Below are 20,890 nucleotides of genomic sequence, written 5' to 3'. Positions count from 1 at the left end.
GCTAACCATGTCGTGACCTTTGTACAGTCAGTCGATCAGCCAGACACAACATAGACTGCAGTGGGCTACACAGAAGGTGTACAGATCTGTCATAAATTTAATATCTGTAATTATAAATATTGTACTAATTGAACATGTAGTGAGTCAAATCTATTTATTTTTGATTTTTTTTTTTTAGGTGTTCTTTATTTTAAAAAAAATAAGATGAATTTCCTGTGTCCTGTTATTATTACATCATGAGAAGTTGAAAACATTCATTCAATTGCATGTTTCACTAATAATTCTCAAAACTGGTCAGCACAAATGGTTACAAATGGTGCCTGACTGCCACTGAATAGCAAATATAACTTTTACCTCCCCCAGACCTGATTAAAAATGGAAAATTACTTTACGTTGTGTGCATGTGTGTTGTACACTGAGGGCTCTATTTTCCTTAGTGCATACTTAACCAAAGGGGTTGTCTACGCCAGTGGGCCGAAACACAACCGACTTTATTCGCCGCCAATCAAAGCATTTAATTCATTAAATCCCTTTAAGTGAGGCGCAGTGAGGGTCACGCATGCATAGAGAGAGCAATCCATGTGTCACTTGGCCGGTGTGGCAAAAGATGACGTGATTAATTAATGGTGATGATGGCGGGAAACTTAAATATATTATATATTGCCAAAAGTATTTGCGCACCTCATAGATAATTTTAAGTAATATCCCATTCTAAATCCATATGGTTTTGTATGATGTTGGTCTACCCTTTGAAGCTGTAATAGCCTCAATTCTTGTGAGAAGCTTTCAACAAGGTTTAGAAGTGAGTTCATGGGAATTCCTACCCATTCTTCGCTCACCTTCCTTGGTCATAAATTCCCATACACACACTCCTAGATCTTGTGGAGAACTTTCCTCGAAGGAATGTGAGCGAATACTTTTGGCATCTCGGTGTATGTCCGTGGACTTAATGAATCTATCCCCACCCATGCACGATCGTTTGTGCATGTGCTCCCCTCCCCCATAGCTGTATGCTGGCCAGTGGGGTGAAAAATAAAATAAAATGGGCCAACATTGATGGTGATGATGCGTTCAATGAACTGCTTTCTACAATAATTCAAAGGGCCCGATGTCTGCTGTCATATTTATGAATGAAATACATCTGATCCACCCCACGTCTGCGGAGCTCGTGTATCTGTCTGGTCACTCTGCGAGCAGGCGGTTTAGACCCAGTTTTGGTACTTTGGTGGACCAGTGTAACCCCAGCAGATTTAAAATGGTGTAGGCGTCTACACAGGATCAGAGGACAAAATCCTCTCCAGTCGAAGCAGGTTATTGCATACCATTTCCAAGCGACGAAAATAGTCTCGCACGGTGACATCATATATGCGAAAGAGGACTCAGCGACCTGTGCATGACTGGAGCATTGAACCTTAGCAGAATACCCTTGCTACATACAGAATGAGCTGGGGGGAAATCGCTGGCGATTTAAATGTGTCCGCGGACCTCAATGATCAACCCCTCCGAAAAAATTGCCATTACTCCAAAATGATGTGTAAAAAAAAAAAAATGTATTCTTGCGATTTACTGACTCATTCAACCTTCTAATGACCTCATATAAAATATTCCACTTTGATATATATTTAGAATTTTTGTCATAACACAATACTGCTGTCATTGTCCAAAAATTGCATATACATTTTAATTAGCCCCTAACCCTAAATTAAACACTTTTTATCTATGGATAGGTTTGACTCTACTGAATATTTTGAATGTAAAAAAACTTTTTATATATGATTTACTTTTAACGCGTCAGCCTCAGTTCTGAGGACCCGGGTTCAATCCCCGGGCCCGACTGTGTGGAGTTTGCATGTTCTCCCCGTGCCTGCGTGGGTTTTCTCCGGGCACTCCGGTTTCCTCCCACATCCCAAAAACATGCATTAATTGGAGACTCTAAATTGCCCGTAGGCATGACTGTGAGTGCGAATGGTTGTCAGTTTGTATGTGCCCTGCGATTGCAGGGTGTACCCTGCCCGATGACAGCTGGGATAGGCTCCAGCGCGCCCGCGACCCTAGTGAGGATAAGCGGCTCAGAAAATGGATGGATGGATTTACTTTTAACACTTCAAAGAGAATGTCCTTTTTTGTCACGAGGAGCGGCAACATACATAATGCGAGGGGGGTCCAGGGGTAAATCAGTCATTCACCACTTACGTCCGAGGACCTCGCGTGTCTTTCTGCCTTCATTTGCACGGATCAGATTCACCAAAATCACATTGGATCCCCGTCCCACAACTTAAGACGTATTAGCATATCTAAGCACGAATCTCAAGATGCGCACGTTGCACAGTCCGGTGCACAGTCAACGAATAGTCCAATATGTTTGATACTCAATTATAGGAGAGGGCGCTCTCAATATGTGTCTCAGGAGCAAGGCCCTGGCCTCTGATAATGTGTCTGCAGCCTTGTTGTTACAGTGACAGTCTTAAGAATTGCTGAGATTTTATTTGTACAACACAGGTAGCAATAGTGGAACAGTTAGAATACGTTTAAAATGGGGAATTCTGTCTAAGGAGCATCTGCAAGGCTGACAAGGAGTTTCCTTCAATAATCATTCTCCAGGTTTGGGTAGAAAGGATTTTCGTCATGTGGGTCAGGCAGCGGTTTCTCACCATAATCTGCAATAAAAAGATTATAGTAGTTTTTTCTGCTTAGCAGTGAAAATCCAAATACAAAGGAACATTTTAAAGAGCTATGTGTACTGAATGATAAGGGATAAGCTCCCAGTAACCACTGTTAAGCAACTTTATTGAATTGAGAAGCAAGAGGCTGCCTCACCATCAGTATGTCTAGCATATGGCTGAAGGTTGCTGGAGTAATGAAACTCAATTTTTGCTTCATGGTTGTTAGTTCTGGGGGGTGGAGGGGGGACAAAAAAAAAAACATGACCCTTGTTGCATAAATAGCAAGAGACGTTTCTATTATTGCAGGTTCCACAATACAACAACCAAACAAAACAAAGGCAGAATTTTAAGATGCAGCTTGGATTCAGTTAGATTGGTCATTGTCAGACACAGCAACATGGGCCACGCTAAACATTCTAACAAAGTATTTTCACTTTTTAACAATGATGTTAAGATTTATAATATTACCTTCTCAGTACAGGACTTGACATACTTTCACTGAGCAGAAGTGTGAGGATTAGGAGATGTAACATTTCTGTACACCGTGCTTAAATAAAGTATGGTGCCACAAAAACTTTCTCAAACATCTGGTCTTGGCACAGTACCAACCACAGACTATCAACACGTCATAGAGCTGTGGAGTAAGCAATAGTGGTGATGCTGAATGATGCAACTTCACAGCTCAACAGTGATCCAAAGTGGTGATGTTGAATGATGCAACTTCACAGCTCAACGGTGATGCAAAAAAACAACTTTCAAAGTTGCCAGAAAACATAAAACATAAAACACCAATTGTTTTATGATAATGTAATGCTTAATTCACCAGTATGTGTAGAAGCTCTTTAACCAAAATGATATTTTTAACACTGAAATTCTATAATATGCTTCTTGTTATTCATTAATTTCATTTAGTGTTTTACAAAAAACAATTGAATGTGTTAAGCTCTTCATTTTTTTTGTGTCCTATCAATCTATTTTTATACCTGTGGTTGCCACTTCCTGAGCGACTCACCAGTGCCACAAAACCATCCTTGGCTGACAAGTGTCCTTCTCCATTGGAAGCACTACTGATTATATTGGAGGGAGCATTTCTATTATTTTCCAAAATCATAGGCAACTATGAGTGTGGGCGCACTTTACAAAGTGTACAAATGTGTACCCTTTCAAAGGCATCTCCTTCGCACTAGGTGCTTGACACTAGCTGGAGAAGGGTTTGTCAAATTGTCAGGAACACTTTTATTTGTAAATGTTGTGGTGGCAATAGATGGAAGCCACATGCGCATTAAACCACCCAAAAATTCACCAGATGGATTAGGCTATCATAAATACAAGGGTTTCTACTACAGGCAACATATTTTGCAGTTTGACACCCCTGTCCTCGATGATGGTGGGTACTCTGTGGCTGACCACACCATATAAGCAACCTGTTCACAGAAAAGTCCAGCAACAGTTCAACTACTACCATTCCATAGCATGGAAGTGTAATTTACAGTGTTTGGGATGATGAAGACAAAATAAGTCAACGCTTTCCGAAAACTCAAAAGTGAAGCCCACCTTTGCGCCTCAGATCATCGCCTCCTGTGCCTTCCTGCACAGTGTGGGAATTGATAATAGGGACGTGGTGGTTCCTGATGAGGATATGGCCTGAACCCCAGCCTCCATGTGAACAAGCTGCAAGCAATGAAGCATAAGGCAACCCTACAAGGGACAGACTGGCTGTAGTAATTTCTGACAGCGTCCACACTGGATAAGGCAAAATTCTCATTTGTTTATATTTTATTTGCTGCCAGCTTTCATTGACTTGTACATTTTAAGATCAAACAGTTTTTATTTTTTTCCCCAAAAAATTGAAGAAAATGGGTCAATTGTGCGAAAACAAATTGTTTATACTAAATGGCTACTACCACAAGATAAGTTGCATTCATTTCTACATAATTTGTATCCACTTCAGGAATACCTCTTTGTAGAAGCAACACATTTTGTCAAAGTGTGACATTTCACAGCTCAATCAGTAGCATACAATAACAACCAGCACAAATATACAAATATGTATCCAATATACATAATAACATTTAAAAAATGTTATTGTACAATAGTTACATTTTGTCCACCATTTTCTCAAAAAGCTGCAAACATCTTTCTAACTTTGCCTCGGTCTCTTGATGACGTTTCTTATTTTCTGATTCTGCAAAGAGGAACCCAATAACCACAGTTTGTTTTCCGCTCCCTTTTGGTCAAGGCCTTGTGCCCCTAGATCCTTATTATTTAAGTCGGGAAACCAACCGTACATCAATTAATAACATTACCGGTAATTAATTATACATAATATTTAGAATATCACATTCTGGCTATAATAGACGAAATTAGTTTCAGAAAAAAATCTCCTTAGCAATTCAAATGTACACTTTGATAGTCCCGAAGACGCAAGGTATCCTTTTGATGACAAAATTAATTCAAAATTAAAGTATGTCAGTATGATGTTCCTACCTCAACAATCAAAGAGCGGTACTTTTGTTAGAAAGTCAAAGTTTCTCCAAGTCTTTGCAGTTTATCAAGGTTTTGCAGCTCTTCTCACCCACATACTTGTGTTTGTTAGACACTTTAAGAGAAGTTGGAAGCACACTAAAAGAGAGTTTCATCTTTTCCAAGTCAGGGGTTGCCATAGAGAATTACTCACGTCACTTGTTTGGCCCTTCTTGACGCAACCCACCTATTTTTATCCAGGCTTGGGAATTTCTACACTAACTGGGAATCTAACCTGTGCTATCCGAATGCAAAGCAGCAGCATGTACCACGACATGACCAGCGCAGAAATTCGAAGCACAATTCACCGGAACTAATTATTGTCTTTTTCAAGTTAATCTTTTATTAAATTGATGATCAATGTCCATGGTGTGTTGTCATGTGCCAAAATAAAGCAGCTCGACCTCCAAATGTTGTGTTGCAGACTGAGCAAGAATAAGATTTTTCTCCAGTGTGCGTCCTTGTGTGTGTTCTCAAATGTGAGTTTTGAGAGAATGTTTTACCACAAACTGAGCATGTAAAAGGCTTTTCCCCAGTGTGTGTTCTTGTGTGTGCTTTTAAAGATCCTTTCACAAGGAATCCTTTCCCACACACCAAACAAGTAAAAGGTTTCTCCCCAGTGTGTCTTCTCATGTGTCGAATCAGTACAGAATGATCACTAAATTTTGTGCTGCAGACTGAGCAGGAAAATGGTTTCTCTCCAGTGTGTGTTCTTGTGTGTGTTGTCAAATTTCCCTTGTGAGCAAATGTTTTACCACAAACTGAGCAGACGTACGGTTTCTCTCCTGTGTGACTTCTCATGTGTCTTTTCAGATTACTATTGTCGTAAAACGTTTTGTCACACTGAGAGCATTTCAAATGCTTGTGGACTGTGAGACATGTCGTAGCACCTTTAGTGTGTTCATCATCAGTGTCATGAGAGTGTGACGACGTGTCGTCACTATCGGAGAGCGGCGCTAAGAGGCTGTCGCCTTGGGATCCACCATGGTGGTCTTCAACTCCTTTTGTTGTCATGTGTTGACGTGAGCTGCTGGTCGGAGGCGCCGGCCTAATGTTCTGCTCACTCTGACTTTTGTCTGCAGCATCTTCACTCTTCACAATGACACGAATCACTGGCAACTCTGGTCCGTTAAGTTGCTCTCCCTCCTCTTCCTCTTTAACGTGGGGGGACTCTGGCTCCTCCTGCTCCACCCTGGAGCTCCACTCCTGCTGCTCAGGACGAACATCTTCTTCACTGACGTCTGCAGGAAAGAAGACAAATACACATCGTTTGGAAAAGTCAAGCTTTGCTGTTATTGCAGTATACCCCCGCCGCTTTTTTTCTGTGGAACCCATCCGCAGGTATTTGCTGTAAACATAACCTGTCCCCATTTTTAAAGCTTTTTCTATAATACGCACACCAAATACATGGAAGGAGAACCAATTCTTGTTGAATGTATGACATTTTTTGATTGGACAATAAAGATTTTAAAATAAATATTTGAAAAAATATTTCTGGTGGCGGCTTTTGAGTACTCAATAGGAATGCTTACTCTGATGTCATGTGATGTGATATGCTACTTGACATTTAAAAAATAATTTTAAAAAATAATTAAGCTACTGCGGAAGAGTAAGAATTCAACAAACCTTCTCTGTGTGGGTCATCTTGAGACTTGAAAACAGCGTCCAGTAGTTGACGTTGTCGCTCGTTTTCCTCTTTCGTCCGACAAAGTTCCTCCTCGTACTCCGCTAAGGTTCTTTCAAACGCTCCGAATATTTCTTCGACAGCAGCACTTAGTCGGTCGTTCACCAACGCCCTCAGCATTCGTACCTTACACATTTCACACGCTAATCTCAGCACTTGATCTCTGCAGAGCGATGGACGCTCTGATCACATCCGCGCGTCTTTGCTGGCAGCTAGCACGCTAAGCTAGCACGCTAAACTAGCTTGAGCGTCTCACTCCGACGAGTTTCTCCGGTAACGAATAAACACTTATGTCTGCTACGACCAATGTTTGTACAGAGTACGACACAAACTCGGCGGCTGAGCCGTCTTCCTGTCAAGTTTTGTCGTCACGCCTTGCTTAAAATGGCTGCGCAAAATGGCGACGCATGCGCAGCATGTCTTCTTCTTGAGCATTTTGTCTTCCGTTGCGTTGCATGACCGCCATCTTTTGGTTTCGCTCTTCTCCATTCATTTCCCATCTCCACTACAAGTCCTATTAAAGTATTGAAATAGCGAATTCCACCGTTAATTTTTAGTCCTTATTTTTCCCAATTGAGCTTTTTAAATATTTGTTCAAGGCAAGCTGTAAATAGCTTTGGAAACAGTGTTGCCTTCCCTGACCCCTTTTCCTAGACTTATTCGCACTCTTTCATCATCAATTCGTATTGAACCTGAAGAATCGTTGTATATCGATTGTAGAATGTTGATATAGGTCGGCTCCATCCCTTGATTTACTAGCGCCTGCAGTATCGAAGTGGTGGTGAATGAGTCAAACGCTTTTTCATAGTCGATGAAGGCTACACACAGAGGCATTTTGTACTCGTTGTGTCGTTCGATTATTTATTGATCTGTCTGTATGTGGTGCATAGTACGAAAACCCGCTTGTTCTATCGGCTGTTATTCACTGAGTTTGATTCCAATTCGTATGTCCAATAACTTTGCAAAGACTTTATAAATCGTTGCGAGCAGGCTTATTGGGCGATTATTTCTTAGGTCCATTTTATCACCTGATTTATGTCGCAAAATGATTTCTGCGTCTTTCCATGTCGCCGGTACTTCTTGCAAGTCACAAGCAGCGTTGAAATAGTTTTACAAGGATCTTATTAAGTTCCTTCCCACCTGCTTTAAGCATTTCAACAGAAATTTCACCAAAACCACAAGCTTTTCCGGCCTTAAGTGAACTAATAGCATTGTCAACCTCTTCATTCAGCAAACATGGAACTGGGTCTGCTTCTTGCTTTCCAGTAATCATTCGGTGAGGGTCACTGTGTGTGTGTGTGTGTGTGTGTATGTATATATATATATATATATATATATATATATATATATATATATATACACACATGTATAAAATACAATTGTATACACATATATAATATATATATATATATAGTATACTTACATAAAGTGCATTTGTCACAATGTATATGCAAATATTTTAATCATTCAACTTCCATTCTTGGTGGCACATCCGTGAAAGTTCATCTGAACATCCTTCCATCCATCCATTTTATTTCCCCGCTTATCCTCACTAGGGTGGTGGGCGTGCTGGAGTCTATCCCAGCTATCTTCGGGCGAGAGGCGGGGTACACCCCGAACCGGTCGCCAGTCAATCGCAGGGCACATATAAACAAACAACCATTCGCACTCACATTCACACCTACGGGCTATTGAGAGTCTTCAATCAACCTACCATGCCATGCATGGTTTAGGGATGTGGGAGGAAACCGGAGTGCCCGGAGAAAACCCACCCAGGCACGGGAAGAACATGCAAACTCCACACAGGTGGGGCCGGAATTTGAACCCCTGTCCTCAGAACTGTGAGGCAGACGTGCTAACCAGTCGTTCACCGTGCCGGCTCATCTTAACATTCACAGAATATTAGTTGTGTCTTGAATCCTGATCTCCCAAACCAGGTCAGGAAAAGCCACCAATGCACTGAACATGGAAACTCCACATACTATCGGGGCCAAAATTTAAATCTCGAACCTCCAACTGATTGTGAAGCAGATGGGCTAACCACATGCTCCAACAGTGTCAGTGCTAAAAACAAAAAATCTAAAAATAAACAAAAGTTAATATTCTTTCAATGCCGACACGTTGCAAATTATCAACTGTCCAGTACTGCTTCACAGCCCAGGGTTGTGGACACAGTTTACTGTATCTGTCACTTGCATGTTCAGTCCCCTACAAAGGTATTGGAACGGCAAGGTCAATTTCTTTGTTTTTGTTGTATACTGAAGACATTTGGGTTTCTGATCAAAAGATGAACATGAGACAAAAGTTCAGAATTCCAGCTTTTATTTCATGGTCCACTGTCCTGAGTTGTTTTACACATCTAGATGTAAATACCATGAAATAAAAGCTGACATTCTAAACTTTTGTCTCATATCCATCTTTTGACCTGAAACCCAAATGTCTTCAGTATACAACAAAAACAAAGGAATTGACCTTGCTGTCCCAATACCTTTGGAGGGGGCTGTATGAAAGGAGTCTATCCCAGTCATCAGTTTGGTTTTATTCTAATCAAATCCATTTGAATCCACAAGTCTTCTTTAATAAATTACAATGTTTATAAAGAGGACATCAGCTTCTAAAGTGGATGATGTAATAGCATCCATTACATCATCCCTATGATACATAATGTACATGTGCTTGTGAACTTTATTTCAGACCGAGTGCACAATTGTCTAGTCGAGTCAGTGTTGTATAAACTACGTCATGATTGAGTATTAATATGAATGTATTCATTTACATTATAAAGTATGTCAAAGAGTTTAGATACTAATAATGGGACAATTCAAAAGTACATTTGCTTAAAAATAGAGATAGTAGTTAGTTGTATTTCACATATAGTGGCATTGCTGTGTCGCAAATTCTTTGGTGACGGTCCAGTGAGTCTCAATCTGTTAATCTGTTGTCAATTGCTTTCGACAACAACCGGCCAAATGAAGTAAGATAAATACATTTACAAAAAAACAATAGAATCTTATGTTCCTCTCTGTATTACAATACTGTAGAGTGTAAAATACCCAATAAATAGCAATTAAAAGTATTGTGTGCAATGGTAACTCAGATGACTAAAATTATTATTAAGAAATTATCTGATTATATATTTCATAAAAACGTCCTCTGGGTTTTGATTGAACATCACATCCCTCCAGTGTGTGTTCTTATGTGTGTTATCAAACTTCCCTTCACAGAGAAACGTTTGTCACAAAATGGGCATGTAAACGGTTTTTCCCCTGTGTGTGTTCTCATGTGATTTTTTAAGTGTGTCTTTTGAGAGAATCTTGTACCACAATCTGAGCATGCAAAAGGTTTTTCACCCGTGTGCGTTCTCATGTGTTGAACCAATGTGGAACGAACACTAAAACTCGTTTTGCAGACAACGCATGTAAAAGGTTTTTCTCCAGTGTGTGTTCTTGTGTGTGTTCTTAGATTTTCCCTGCGAGGGAAACTTTTTCCACAAACTGAGCAGGCAAAAGGCTTCTCGCCCGTGTGTGTTCTCTGGTGAACAACCCACGCTGAGCGATCACAAAATATTTTGTCACAGATTGAGCAGGAAAATGGCTTTTCGCCAGTGTGCGTTCTCGTGTGTGTTGTCAAATGTGCTTTCTCGTAGAATGCTTGACCGCAGAATGTGCAGACGAATGGCTTTTCCCCCGTGTGATATCTCAAGTGTCTTTTCAGATTCTTTTTGTGGCCAAAAGTTTTCTCACACTGAGAACATTTCAGGGGGTTTTTCACATCCCCTTTGGAGTGTTCGTCGTCTGTGTCAGGAGAGTGTGACGTCGTGTCGTCACTATCTGATAGTGGACCTGAGAGGCTGTCTGCTTTGGATCCTCTGCAGTGATCTCCATCACCTTCTGCTGTCATGTGTTGACTCGAGCTGCTGCTCGGAGGGTCCGTCGCTCTTTTGTGCTCACTCTGACCTTTGTCTTCAACGTCTTCACTCTTCACAATGACACGAATCACCGGGAAGTCTAACCCTTGAAGGTGCTCTCCGTCCTGACTGATGCAGTGCTGCTCCTCTTCCTCTTTAACGCAGGGGAGCTCTATGGAGCAGATCCTGATGCCGCCACCCTCCTCCATTGTTTGTGGGGCTGTAAACGATGGCAAATCTCAATATTAAAAATGTGAGGATTCTCTATTGCATTGATTCTCAAAGTGTGGTACAAGTACCAAGAGTGGTAAGCGAGCTCCGTCTAGTGGTATGTGGAAGAATCAGTTAATTAAATATAATTTACAATAGATCAAACACAATCAAACATTTTTTTTAAAGTATTTTTGTTTTTACTTTTTATGTACAGTATTTTTTTAAGTGCAGTTCAGTTGTAGTTAACTTTAAGAGCATGCTCCCATTTTTAAGCGCAGTGTTAAAGTTCAAACTGCACATACAGTCCCCTCCGGCAAGGTCAATTCCTTTGTTTTTGTTGTACACTGAAGACATTTGGGTTTATAATAAAAAAAAAAAAAAAATATGAGACATAAGTTCAGAATTCCAGCTTTTATTTCATGGTATTTACATCTAGATGTGTTAAACAACTCAGGACAAAGCACCTTTTGTTTGAAGACACCCACTTTTCAAGTGAGCAAAAGTATTGGAACAGACATGATTAAATTAACTTGAATAACATTTAACATTTGGTGGCATAACCCTTACTTGCAATAACTTCAAGCCTGCGACCCATTGACTTCACCAGACCGTTGCATTCTTCATTTGAAATGCTTTTCCAGGCCTTCACTGCAGCCTCTTTCAGTTCTTGTTTGTTTCTGGGGATTTCTCCCTTCAGTCTCCTCTTCAGGAGGTAAAATGCATTCTCTATTGGGTTAAGGTCCAGTGATTGACTTGGCCAGTCTAAGGCCTTCCAAATTTCCCCCTGATGAAGTCCTTTGTTGTGTTGGCACAGTGCTTTGGTCATTGTCTTGTTGCATGATGACGCTTCTCCTGATTAGTTTGGATGCATTTTTCTGTAAATTGCCAGACAAAATGGTTTTGTAGACTTCAGAATTCATTCTGCTGCTACAAAACATGAGTTACATCACCAATAAAGACGAGTGAGCCCGTTCCAGAAGCAGCCACACAAGCCCAAGCCATGGCATTACCGCCACCATGCTACACATAGGAGCTTGTGTGTTTTGGATCATAAGCAGATCCTTTCTTTCTCCATACTTCAGCCTTTCCATCACTTTGGTAGAGGTTAATCTTGGTCTCATCAGTCCGTAAAACTGTATTCCAAAACCTTTGTGGTTCATCTCTGTACTTTGCAAAATCCAATCTGGGCTTCTGATTCTTTTTCTGATGAGTGGTTTGTATCTTGTGGTATGGCCTGTATATTTCTTCTCTCGAAGTCTTCATCGAACAGTGGATTGTGATACCTCCACCCCTGCCCTGTGGAGGTTGGGAGTGCTGTCTTTGGGTGCTTTTTCACAGCTCTCACAATGTTTGTCATCAACTGCTGTTGATGCCCTTGGCTGACCTGTCCGATGTCTGTTGCTCAGTACACCAGTAGTTTCTTTCTTTTTCAGGACATTTAAAATTGTTGTATTGGCTATGCCCAATGTTTGTGCAATAGCACTCATCGATTTTCCCTCTACTCTCAGCTTCAAAATGGTTTGCTTTTTTCCCCACAGACAGCTTTATGGTCTTCATGTTTGCTTAACAGCAAATGCAGTATTCACAGCTAAAAACATCCATCCATTTTCTGAGCCGCTTCTCCTCACTAGGGTCGCGGGCGTGCTGGAGCCTATCCCAGCTACCATTGGGCAGGAGGCGGAGTACACCCTGAACTGGTTGCCAGCCAATCGCAGGGCACATACAAACAAGCAACCATTTGCACTCGCATTCACACCTACAGGCAATTTAGAGTCTCCAATTCATGCATGTTTTTTGGGATGTGGGAGGAAACCGGAGTGCCCGGAGAAAACCCACGCAGGCACAGGGAGAACATGCAAACTCCACACAGGCGGGGCCGGGGATTGAACCCCGGTCCTCAGAACTGTGAGGCTCACGCTCTAACCAGTCGGTCACCGTGCCGCCCAGCTAAAAACAAGCACTATCTAATGTTTAAGTAATCAATCTAAAAGGAAATACCTGAGCAACTACAAACACCCATCAGTCACATGTTCCAATACTTTTGCTCACTGGAAGAGTGGGTGGCTTCACACAAAAGGTGCTCTTAGTTGTTTAACACATCTGAATGTAAATGCCATGAAATAAAAGCTGGAATTCTGAACTATTGTCTCATATTCATCTTTTGATCTGAAACCAAAATGTCTTCAGTATACAACAAAAACAAAAGAATTTGCTTTGTCGTCACACTTCAGGGATGCGTGTGTGGCACTGAAATGAGTTTTCAAAAATCATAATTTTGTACGTTTCCATCAAATTGCAATAATACTTTGCGTTAATGTAAAGATTGCCTCCACGCGCTGATCTGGTTGCCAGTTGATCACAGTGCAAGACCAATACCATTCATTACGCCAGAGTGGGAACTGAAAGCCATGCTGCCTGCACAGACGGTAGGCCAGTGGACCACTACACCATGTACACCAAAAAAGACAACTACAACAAACCTGCTCTGTGGAACACAACTTGAAGCTTCTGGGGAAATACGTCCGTTCGGAAGTTGACGCGGTCGCTCGTTTGTCAGAGAAAGTTCCGCCTCGTATTCTGTATAATCAAAAGCCACAGTTAGGTTCTCAGAATGCGAACTTTGCAAATTTTCGCAACATCTGCTGCTGTATTTTCATCCAATAACATCACTTTACACTCACAACTGATCTCTTATTAGGGATGTGTTGCTAACGTCTGCGTTTCTTTGTTAGTGGCTAGCAAGCTAAACTGAGCTAGAGAAGCTCCGAAGTGAACCAGTTTAGATGAACGCTAATAATATCTTTACCCTCTTAGAAGACAGAAACACAAAATTGAATTGAGAGTCATCTCTATCCTGAACGACAGCTAAAGCTACGCCTAACCCTAGTAACAGCATCGCCATGTTTTGTGGCAGTTGGCTGTGCAGCGCATTGGCTACGGCAACGCCATTTGGACAAACTGCTGTCCGGCTGCTTTCGTTCCATTAAGCCTGGTTGTTCAAAAAGGCAAAAATTGCAATATACTTTTTAAAACTATGTACGACATGTACTTGATTTGCCGCAAAACAAAATACAATGATTTCAAAACATATTTTTAACCTGTTTTCAATTGAATACACTACAAAGACAAGGTATTTAATGTTCAAACTGATGAACGTTTTTGTTTTTTGTGCAAATATTCTCTAATTTTGAATTTGATGCCTGTGACATATTGGGCAACAAAAGACTGGGGTAAAAATGAGAACTGCTCCAAAAATACCTGGTTGGAACAATCCAGAGCTGAACTGGTCAATAGGAAATGGGTGAGTGTCGTTATTGGGTATAAAATAATCATCTGCAAAATCTCAGTTGATCACAAACAAGGATGGGGCGAGGTTCACCACTTGGTGAACAACTCAAGTCAAGTCAGTTCAAGTTTATCCGTATAGCCCCAAAAGAGTCTCAACGCGCTTCAAAGGCCCATAGTTGGCAAAGATTGACGACATCCCCTAATCTAAACCCCCCAATCCGGCAAGGAAAAACTGAAAACTCCATTTGGCGAAAAAAGACAACCCTGGAAAGGGACCGCAGATTGGTGGATCCCCCTTCCAGAATGACCAGGCTGCAATGGATGTCAAGCAGGCAACACATATCACATAGTACAGTACACTGTACAGTGTTCATTAAAATGGCATAAAAGTCAATTTAAAGAGAAGAGGAGTCGCAAGTAGACGCCTTCGGGAAAGTGATTCTGCCTCAGGACCTGGCCCGGTGAGTCAGAGCAGAATCCTCCATAGCAATGACTCCAGTGAAGTGGTCCACCTCAGATCTCGTCCCAGGTGGTCGGTGCAGAACCCAAACAGCAAAAACCTCAGATTCAGTCAACGTCACCTAGCCCTCTCTCCGAGCAGGACAGGAGGGGGGAGGAGATATGGCAAGCGGCAGTAAAACAGGCCTACGTGTACTTTAACTAAATGCCAAAGAGTGAAAAAAAATCTTAAATCCAGATTTAAACATTTCTATTGAGGTAGCAGCTCTAATATCCGCAGGGAGGGAATTCCAGAGTATTGGAGCCTGAATAGAAAATGCTTGAGAGCTTGCCTCACGCCCAAAGTTAGCTGGGATAGGCTCCAGCACACCTGCAACCCTAGTAATGATAAGCAGAATGGAAAATGAATGAATGAATGAATATTTGCAACAACAAAACAAGTGTATTTTTATTTGTCTTGTATTTGTAGTGTATTCAACTGAATAGATTGAAAAGAATTTGGTAATCGTATTTTGTTTTAATTTACGTTTTACGAAGTTCATTGGAATTGGGGTTGTACAAACCCCAATTTCAATGAAGTTGGGACGTTGTGTTAAAGATAAATAAAAACAGAATACAATGATTTGCAAATCATGTTCAACCTATATTGAACTGAATACACTCCAAAGACAAGATATTTAATGTTCAAATTGACAAACTTTATTGTTTTTAGCAAATAATCATTAATTTAAACACCTTCCAAAAAAGCTGGGAGAGGTGGCAAAAAAGACTGAGAAAGTTGAGGAATGCTCATCAAACACCTGTTTGGAACATCCCACAGGTGACCAGGCTAATTGGGAATAGGTGGGTGCCATGATTGGGTATAAAAGGAGCTTCCCTGAATTGCTCAGTCATTCACAAGCAAAGAGGTTCACCTCTTTGTGAACAAGTGCATGAGAAAATAGTCGAGCAGTTTAAGGACAATGTTCCTCAGTGTACAATTGCAAGGAATTTACAGATTTCATCATCAAAAGAAATCACTGCATGTTAGCGGCAAGGCCGAAAACCAACATTGAATGCCCGTGACCTTCGATCCCTCAGGCGGCACTGCATCAAAAACCGACATCAATGTGAAGGATTATCACCACATGGGCTCAGGAATACTTAAGAAAACTAATGTCAGTAAATACAGTTTGGCGCTACATCCGTAAGTGCAACTTGAAACTCTACTATGCAAAGCAAAAGCCATTTATCAACAACACCCAGAAACGCTGTCGGCTTCTCTGGGCCCGAGCTCATATCTAAGATGGACTGATGCAGAGTGGAAAAGTGTTCTGTGGTCCGACGAGTCCACATTTCAAATTGTTTTTGGAAATTGTGGATGTTGTGTCCTCCGGGCCAAAGAGGAAAAGAACCATCTGGACTGTTATGGACGCAAAGTTCAAAACCCAGCATTTGTGATGGTATGGGGCTGTGTTAGTGCAATGGCATGGGTAACTTACACATCTGTGAAGGCACCATTAATGCTGAAAGGTACATACAGGCTTTGGAGAAACATATGATGTCTTCCAAGCAACGTCTTTTTCATGGATGCCCTTGCTTATTTCACCAAGACAATGCCAAACCACATTCTGCACGTGTTACAACAGCATGGCTTTGTAGTAAAAGAGTGCGGGTACTAGACCGGCCTGCCTGCAGTTAATGATTATTTGCTAAAAACAATAAAGTTTATCAGTTTGAACAGTGAATATCTTGTCTTTGTAGTGTATTCAATGAAATATAGGTTGAACATGATTTGCAAATCATTGTATTCTGTTTTTATTTATGTTGAACACAATGTCCAAGGTGGCACGGTGGATGACTGGTTAGAGCGTCAGCCTCACAGTTCTGAGGTGTGGGGTTCAATCCCCGTCCCCGCCTGTGTGGAGTTTGCATGTTCTCCCCGTGCCCGCGTGGGTTTTCTCCGGGCACTCTGGTTTCCTCCCACATCCGAAAAAAATGCATGGTAGGTTAATTGAAAACTTTAAATTGCCCGTAGGTGTGAATGTGAGTGCGAAGCATCCACGCTACTTCTTGGTAGGTCACTATAAGCAACATTTACATTGACATTTACAGTAAATTTTCATTTAATTAAATGATGTTTTAGAATTTTGTGTGAATTCATATTGTTGGTTTTGTTCTTTGAACCCTGATTTTGTGTACAAATGGTGCCTGGTTCATTTTGTGCACAGATAAAATATATACCCATTTTGAATTTAAAACAAACCAAATTTTTTTTTAAGTTTTTTTTTTAACCTGTCCTGTTCAGCTCTATGGCCTTGCAGAATGGTGGATCTGTATGCCTTTTGTGCTCGAACAGTTTTGCTGAGCAACAGGGGAGCTTGAAATACTCCCTCTGCTTATTTTTAATTTGTTTTAATTATTCTGATATCCCGTAACCGTCACCCCCACCCAGGCCAACCAGCTCCCCAAAGGATGTGCGAATGTACTGTATGTGGTGCATTAAAAATCAGCGAGGGAAAAACATGGTGGACCAGAGAGCAGGCCGGAGTGCTGGGACACCTGGCCGAGTGTCCTCCCCAGCCTGACACTACTCTCCCCCCACAGATGGGTGTATGATGCATTAAAACTGGAGGACCGGCAGGGCAGAAAAGGGGGGTAACCAGACCAGAAACCAGCACAGATGTGCCACTACCCGGCCCGGCGTCCGCCCAATTATGCCTCGTGCCAGGCCTCAAGGGCCGCTGAATGAGATGTGAATGTGTCCAATAGGCAAAGTTTGTACAGTGTGAGTATTAAAATGTGCAGTGTGTTTGAAGTAAAAGGCGAAACTCCTGCGGGTCCGGCCCGGCTCAACCGGCTGGAAGACCACAGAGAAAAGTGGGGCAGCCCCTCCCACCCAACAGCTCATCCACCCCCTAAACCGACCATCGCCCAGCGACCAGAACAGAACCCTGAAGGCAGGCACGTCAAAGGCAAGAAGCGATGACACCCTAGCATAAGCCCCAAGTCAGCCAAGGGACCCCTCACAGCCCGAGGGAGAGAGGGGCGACAAACACAGCGGAGCGCCCCGGATGTGAGGGAAGAGGAGGACACAGGCCCGGGCGCAGCAGCACGTCCCCCTACCCCCCACCCGGAGACTGGGATGAGACCCCCGGAGTGAGGCCAGCGGGCACCTCCCCGGCACCCAGGGGAGAGCAGCCCTCCATAATCCCCCAGAGGCCCACATCACAGATCCAGAAGGATAGGGGTTAAAGTGCATGCAAGTGACCATAGGGCGTGCACAGGGGTCCAAAATGAGAAGATATGATTTGGTCGCATTACATTGCATTTACATTACACATTACATTTCTGTATGACATTCTTTCAAACAAAATTAAGCTTCAAGGTTCACCGTTTTAATTGAAGGTGACCATTTGCTTATTACATGTGGCAGAGATATAAACTCAAAACTCAACCACGAACTCCCTAAATACAAGCATCACATTGACTGTCCTACCAGGGAAAATAACATTTTGGACCACTGCTATACTACGCTAAACAACACATACCGTGCCAAACCTCGTGCAGCACTGGGCTCGTCTGATCACTGCTTAATTCACTTTATACCGACATACAGGCAAGAACTTAAATGCGCGAAGCCTACAGTGAAAACAGTGAAAAAGTGGACCAATGAAGCAAAGATGGAACTTCAAAGCTGTTTAGAATGCACAGACTGGAGTGTCTTTGAAAATTCAGCTGGCATCCTGGATGAATATACGGACACTGTCACATCCTATATCAGTTTCTGTGAAAAGGTTTGTCTACCAACAAAGTCATTTCGCACATTCAATAACAACAAGCCGTGGTTCACTGCCAAACTTAAGCAGCTTCGCCAAGGAGGACGCTTATCAAAGCGGGGACAGGGCCCTGTATAGTGGAGCTAGAAACCAGCTGACTCAAGAAATTAACATTGCAAAGAGGAACTGTGCAGCAAAGTTGGAAAAACAGTCTGACTGATAAACTGATATTTTCTAGTGTTGTACACTCTATGACAAGATTTTGCAATTGGTTAATGTTAATAGCTTGTTTATCTTTCCAGTTTAACAATGTTGTATTTTTAGTGATTGCTAGAATTACAAGTATTGGTTGAGGATGTTTATTTGGAAGATCTATACCTTTGAAATCACCCATCAGACAAAGATTAGGAGAAATCTGAATCCTCCAGTTCAAAATTGAGGAGATTTTCTGTGTAACTAGTGACCAGAGGCGCTGTACGGGTGAACAATGTCAAAGAGCATGAAAATAAGTGTCTGGAGCCTTTTCAGTACAATGACTGCATAAGTTTGATTTTGAATTGCCCATTTGTTCCCATCTGATTCTGATTCTGATTCTGATTTTATGCATACTACAGTGTATTGCGCAACGCGTGATCTATGGAGTACTTTGAACTGAATTATCTGTAAATTACTGTTTTTCTCCAGATTTGTGCCCAGTACTCATTGTCAGTATACACTGAGAGGTCTTTTCCCCATTTTGCGATTGGTACTTGCGATTGAATTAGTACTTGAGATTAATTTATGTACTTTTGAAATGAGTTTTTTTTTTGTTTTTTGGGAGTAGTTCTACTATTTTCTGAGCAAAACGTATTCACGTGTGTTGAGAATCTTTTTAGAATTGTTCTTAATTGGAGGAAGTTACCACCTCTAATTTGAAATTCTTGGAATACACTTTCATGTGACATGAATGCCTTATTTTTGAATAAGTGATATAGGCGATCAATTCCACTTTGTTCCCATGTGCTGAAGTAAATGGTATTTTGTGAATCTCAAAATCGGGATTGTGCCAGATTGGGGAGAAATTATATAGTGCTGACTGAGATTGTGTGCTTTCTAGACCTTTCCACCAAGCTGATAAAGTGGCAGCAATAATCGGATTCTTAAAACAAGTGTGGCGTTTTAGACTTGTGCTGATAATGGGAGGTCTGAAAGTTTGGTGCTATTGCAGTCTGTTCAAGTTCCAGCTAAGATTGTTGTTCAACATTTGGATGTAACCATTTAATGAGGGCGACACGTTGGCCGACTGGTTTGCACATCTGCCTCACAGTTCTGAGGACTGGGGTTCAAAACCCGGCCCCGTCTGTGTGCAGTTTGCATGTTCTCCCCGTGCCTGCGTGGGTTTTTTCCGGGTACTCCAGTTTCCTCCCACATCCCAAAAACATGCGTGTTAGGTTGACTGAAGACTCTAAATTGCCCGTAGGTGTGAATGTGAGTGCGAATCGGTGTTCGTTTGTGTGCCCTGCGATTTGATAGGCTGGCGACCAGTTCAGAGTGTACCCCACCTCTTGCCCGAAGATAGCTGGGATAGGCTCCAGCACACCCGCGACCCTAGTGAAGAGTAGTACGGAAAATGAATAATTTCAATACCACATGCATACATCATCTAGTGAGGACAAGCGGTACAGAAAATGGATGGATGGCATTTAATGAGGTACTGTATTTGACTAGCTAAGTAATAGTGTTTGAAGTTGGGTGTGTCAAGTCCCCCTTCTGTTCTACCTTTCTGAAGGGTAGCATTTTTACTGTAGCTATACGCCCTAAAAGTGAGATATAGAGGCTGTGACAATGTTTTAAATCATCACAATTTTTTTCCAGTAAAGGTATATCATTTAGATTATTTAACTCTGTAGGTTTTGCTGAGATATTTATGCCTCGATATTTGATATTCCCTGTCGGAATAGGAAAGTTTGGATTTTGGTCCGTAGTTGTTATAGGGAGTCTTACTGATTTTGACCAATTGATAGCATATTCTGATATTTGCGAAAATGTCTTAATGAGGTTAAAAACTGCTTGAAGTGATGCCTTGGGTTCTTGTAAATAAAGAAGGATATCATTCGCGTTCTGACACAGGAGTACAGATACCTTTGATATTAGTGTTCTGCCGTATCCCTATTTTTTTTCCAAATTGAGAAGGGTTCCGTGAATGTGCATATGAAACTAGTGGGGTTCAGAGTACCTCCAACAAGGTTAAGAACCACTACTTTACAGTGAACCGATACCAGTTAAGATGGACACGAAGAATTTGTTAATGCTGTTTACGAAATTATGACACACATATAGAAAACATATGCTTTATATCACACACACACACACATTTCTGTATATAGTACAATATATACTTTTTGTGACATTTTTG

At 41.6% G+C, this 20,890-nt stretch overlaps 2 protein-coding genes across 5 annotated transcripts; both read right to left on the bottom strand.

The window, feature by feature from the left end:
- Positions 1-2,432: 2,432 nt before the first annotated feature.
- LOC133399104 (zinc finger protein 572-like) lies at positions 2,433-7,293 on the bottom strand. 3 transcript variants are annotated; one of them, XR_009768167.1, is made up of 4 exons: positions 6,813-7,293; positions 3,132-6,427; positions 2,818-2,891; positions 2,433-2,657 (listed from the first exon to the last, which is right to left on the bottom strand). XR_009768167.1 is itself a non-coding variant. In XM_061670231.1 (2 exons), exons 1-2 carry the CDS (start codon positions 7,003-7,005, stop codon positions 5,544-5,546), a joined length of 1,077 nt encoding a protein of 358 aa, XP_061526215.1. In that variant the 5' UTR covers positions 7,006-7,293; the 3' UTR covers positions 2,956-5,543. The 3 variants fall into 3 exon arrangements, 1 of the variants encoding a protein (XP_061526215.1); XR_009768168.1 differs by lacking the exon at positions 2,818-2,891; XM_061670231.1 differs by lacking the exons at positions 2,433-2,657; positions 2,818-2,891 and having other exon boundaries at positions 2,956-6,427.
- Positions 7,294-9,401: 2,108 nt separating this feature from the next.
- LOC133399106 (oocyte zinc finger protein XlCOF6.1-like) lies at positions 9,402-13,905 on the bottom strand. Of its 2 annotated transcripts, none has more exons than XM_061670235.1 (3): positions 13,672-13,905; positions 13,471-13,567; positions 9,402-10,997 (listed from the first exon to the last, which is right to left on the bottom strand). In XM_061670235.1, exon 3 carries the CDS (start codon positions 10,984-10,986, stop codon positions 10,042-10,044), a length of 945 nt encoding a protein of 314 aa, XP_061526219.1. In that variant the 5' UTR covers positions 10,987-10,997; positions 13,471-13,567; positions 13,672-13,905; the 3' UTR covers positions 9,402-10,041. The 2 variants fall into 2 exon arrangements, with proteins under 2 accessions (XP_061526219.1, XP_061526220.1); XM_061670236.1 differs by having other exon boundaries at positions 13,797-13,905.
- Positions 13,906-20,890: the final 6,985 nt, after the last annotated feature.

Source organism: Phycodurus eques, chromosome 2, assembly GCF_024500275.1.
Source record: "Phycodurus eques isolate BA_2022a chromosome 2, UOR_Pequ_1.1, whole genome shotgun sequence".
Classification (NCBI taxonomy): domain Eukaryota; kingdom Metazoa; phylum Chordata; class Actinopteri; order Syngnathiformes; family Syngnathidae; genus Phycodurus; species Phycodurus eques.
The sequence above is the reverse complement of the archived record's forward strand: the minus strand, read 5'-3'. Positions and strand labels throughout refer to the sequence as shown.

Bases quoted from the DNA above. Each gene is read 5' to 3' on its own strand.
- LOC133399104 (XM_061670231.1), bottom strand. From the start codon at position 7,005: ATGTGTAAGGTACGAATGCTGAGGGCGTTGGTGAACGACCGACTAAGT. The intron at 6,428-6,812 runs GTTTGTTGAATT...TCTTTCCTGCAG, and splicing joins AGATGACCCACACAGAGAAG to ACGTCAGTGAAGAAGATGTT.
- LOC133399106 (XM_061670235.1), bottom strand. From the start codon at position 10,986: ATGGAGGAGGGTGGCGGCATCAGGATCTGCTCCATAGAGCTCCCCTGC.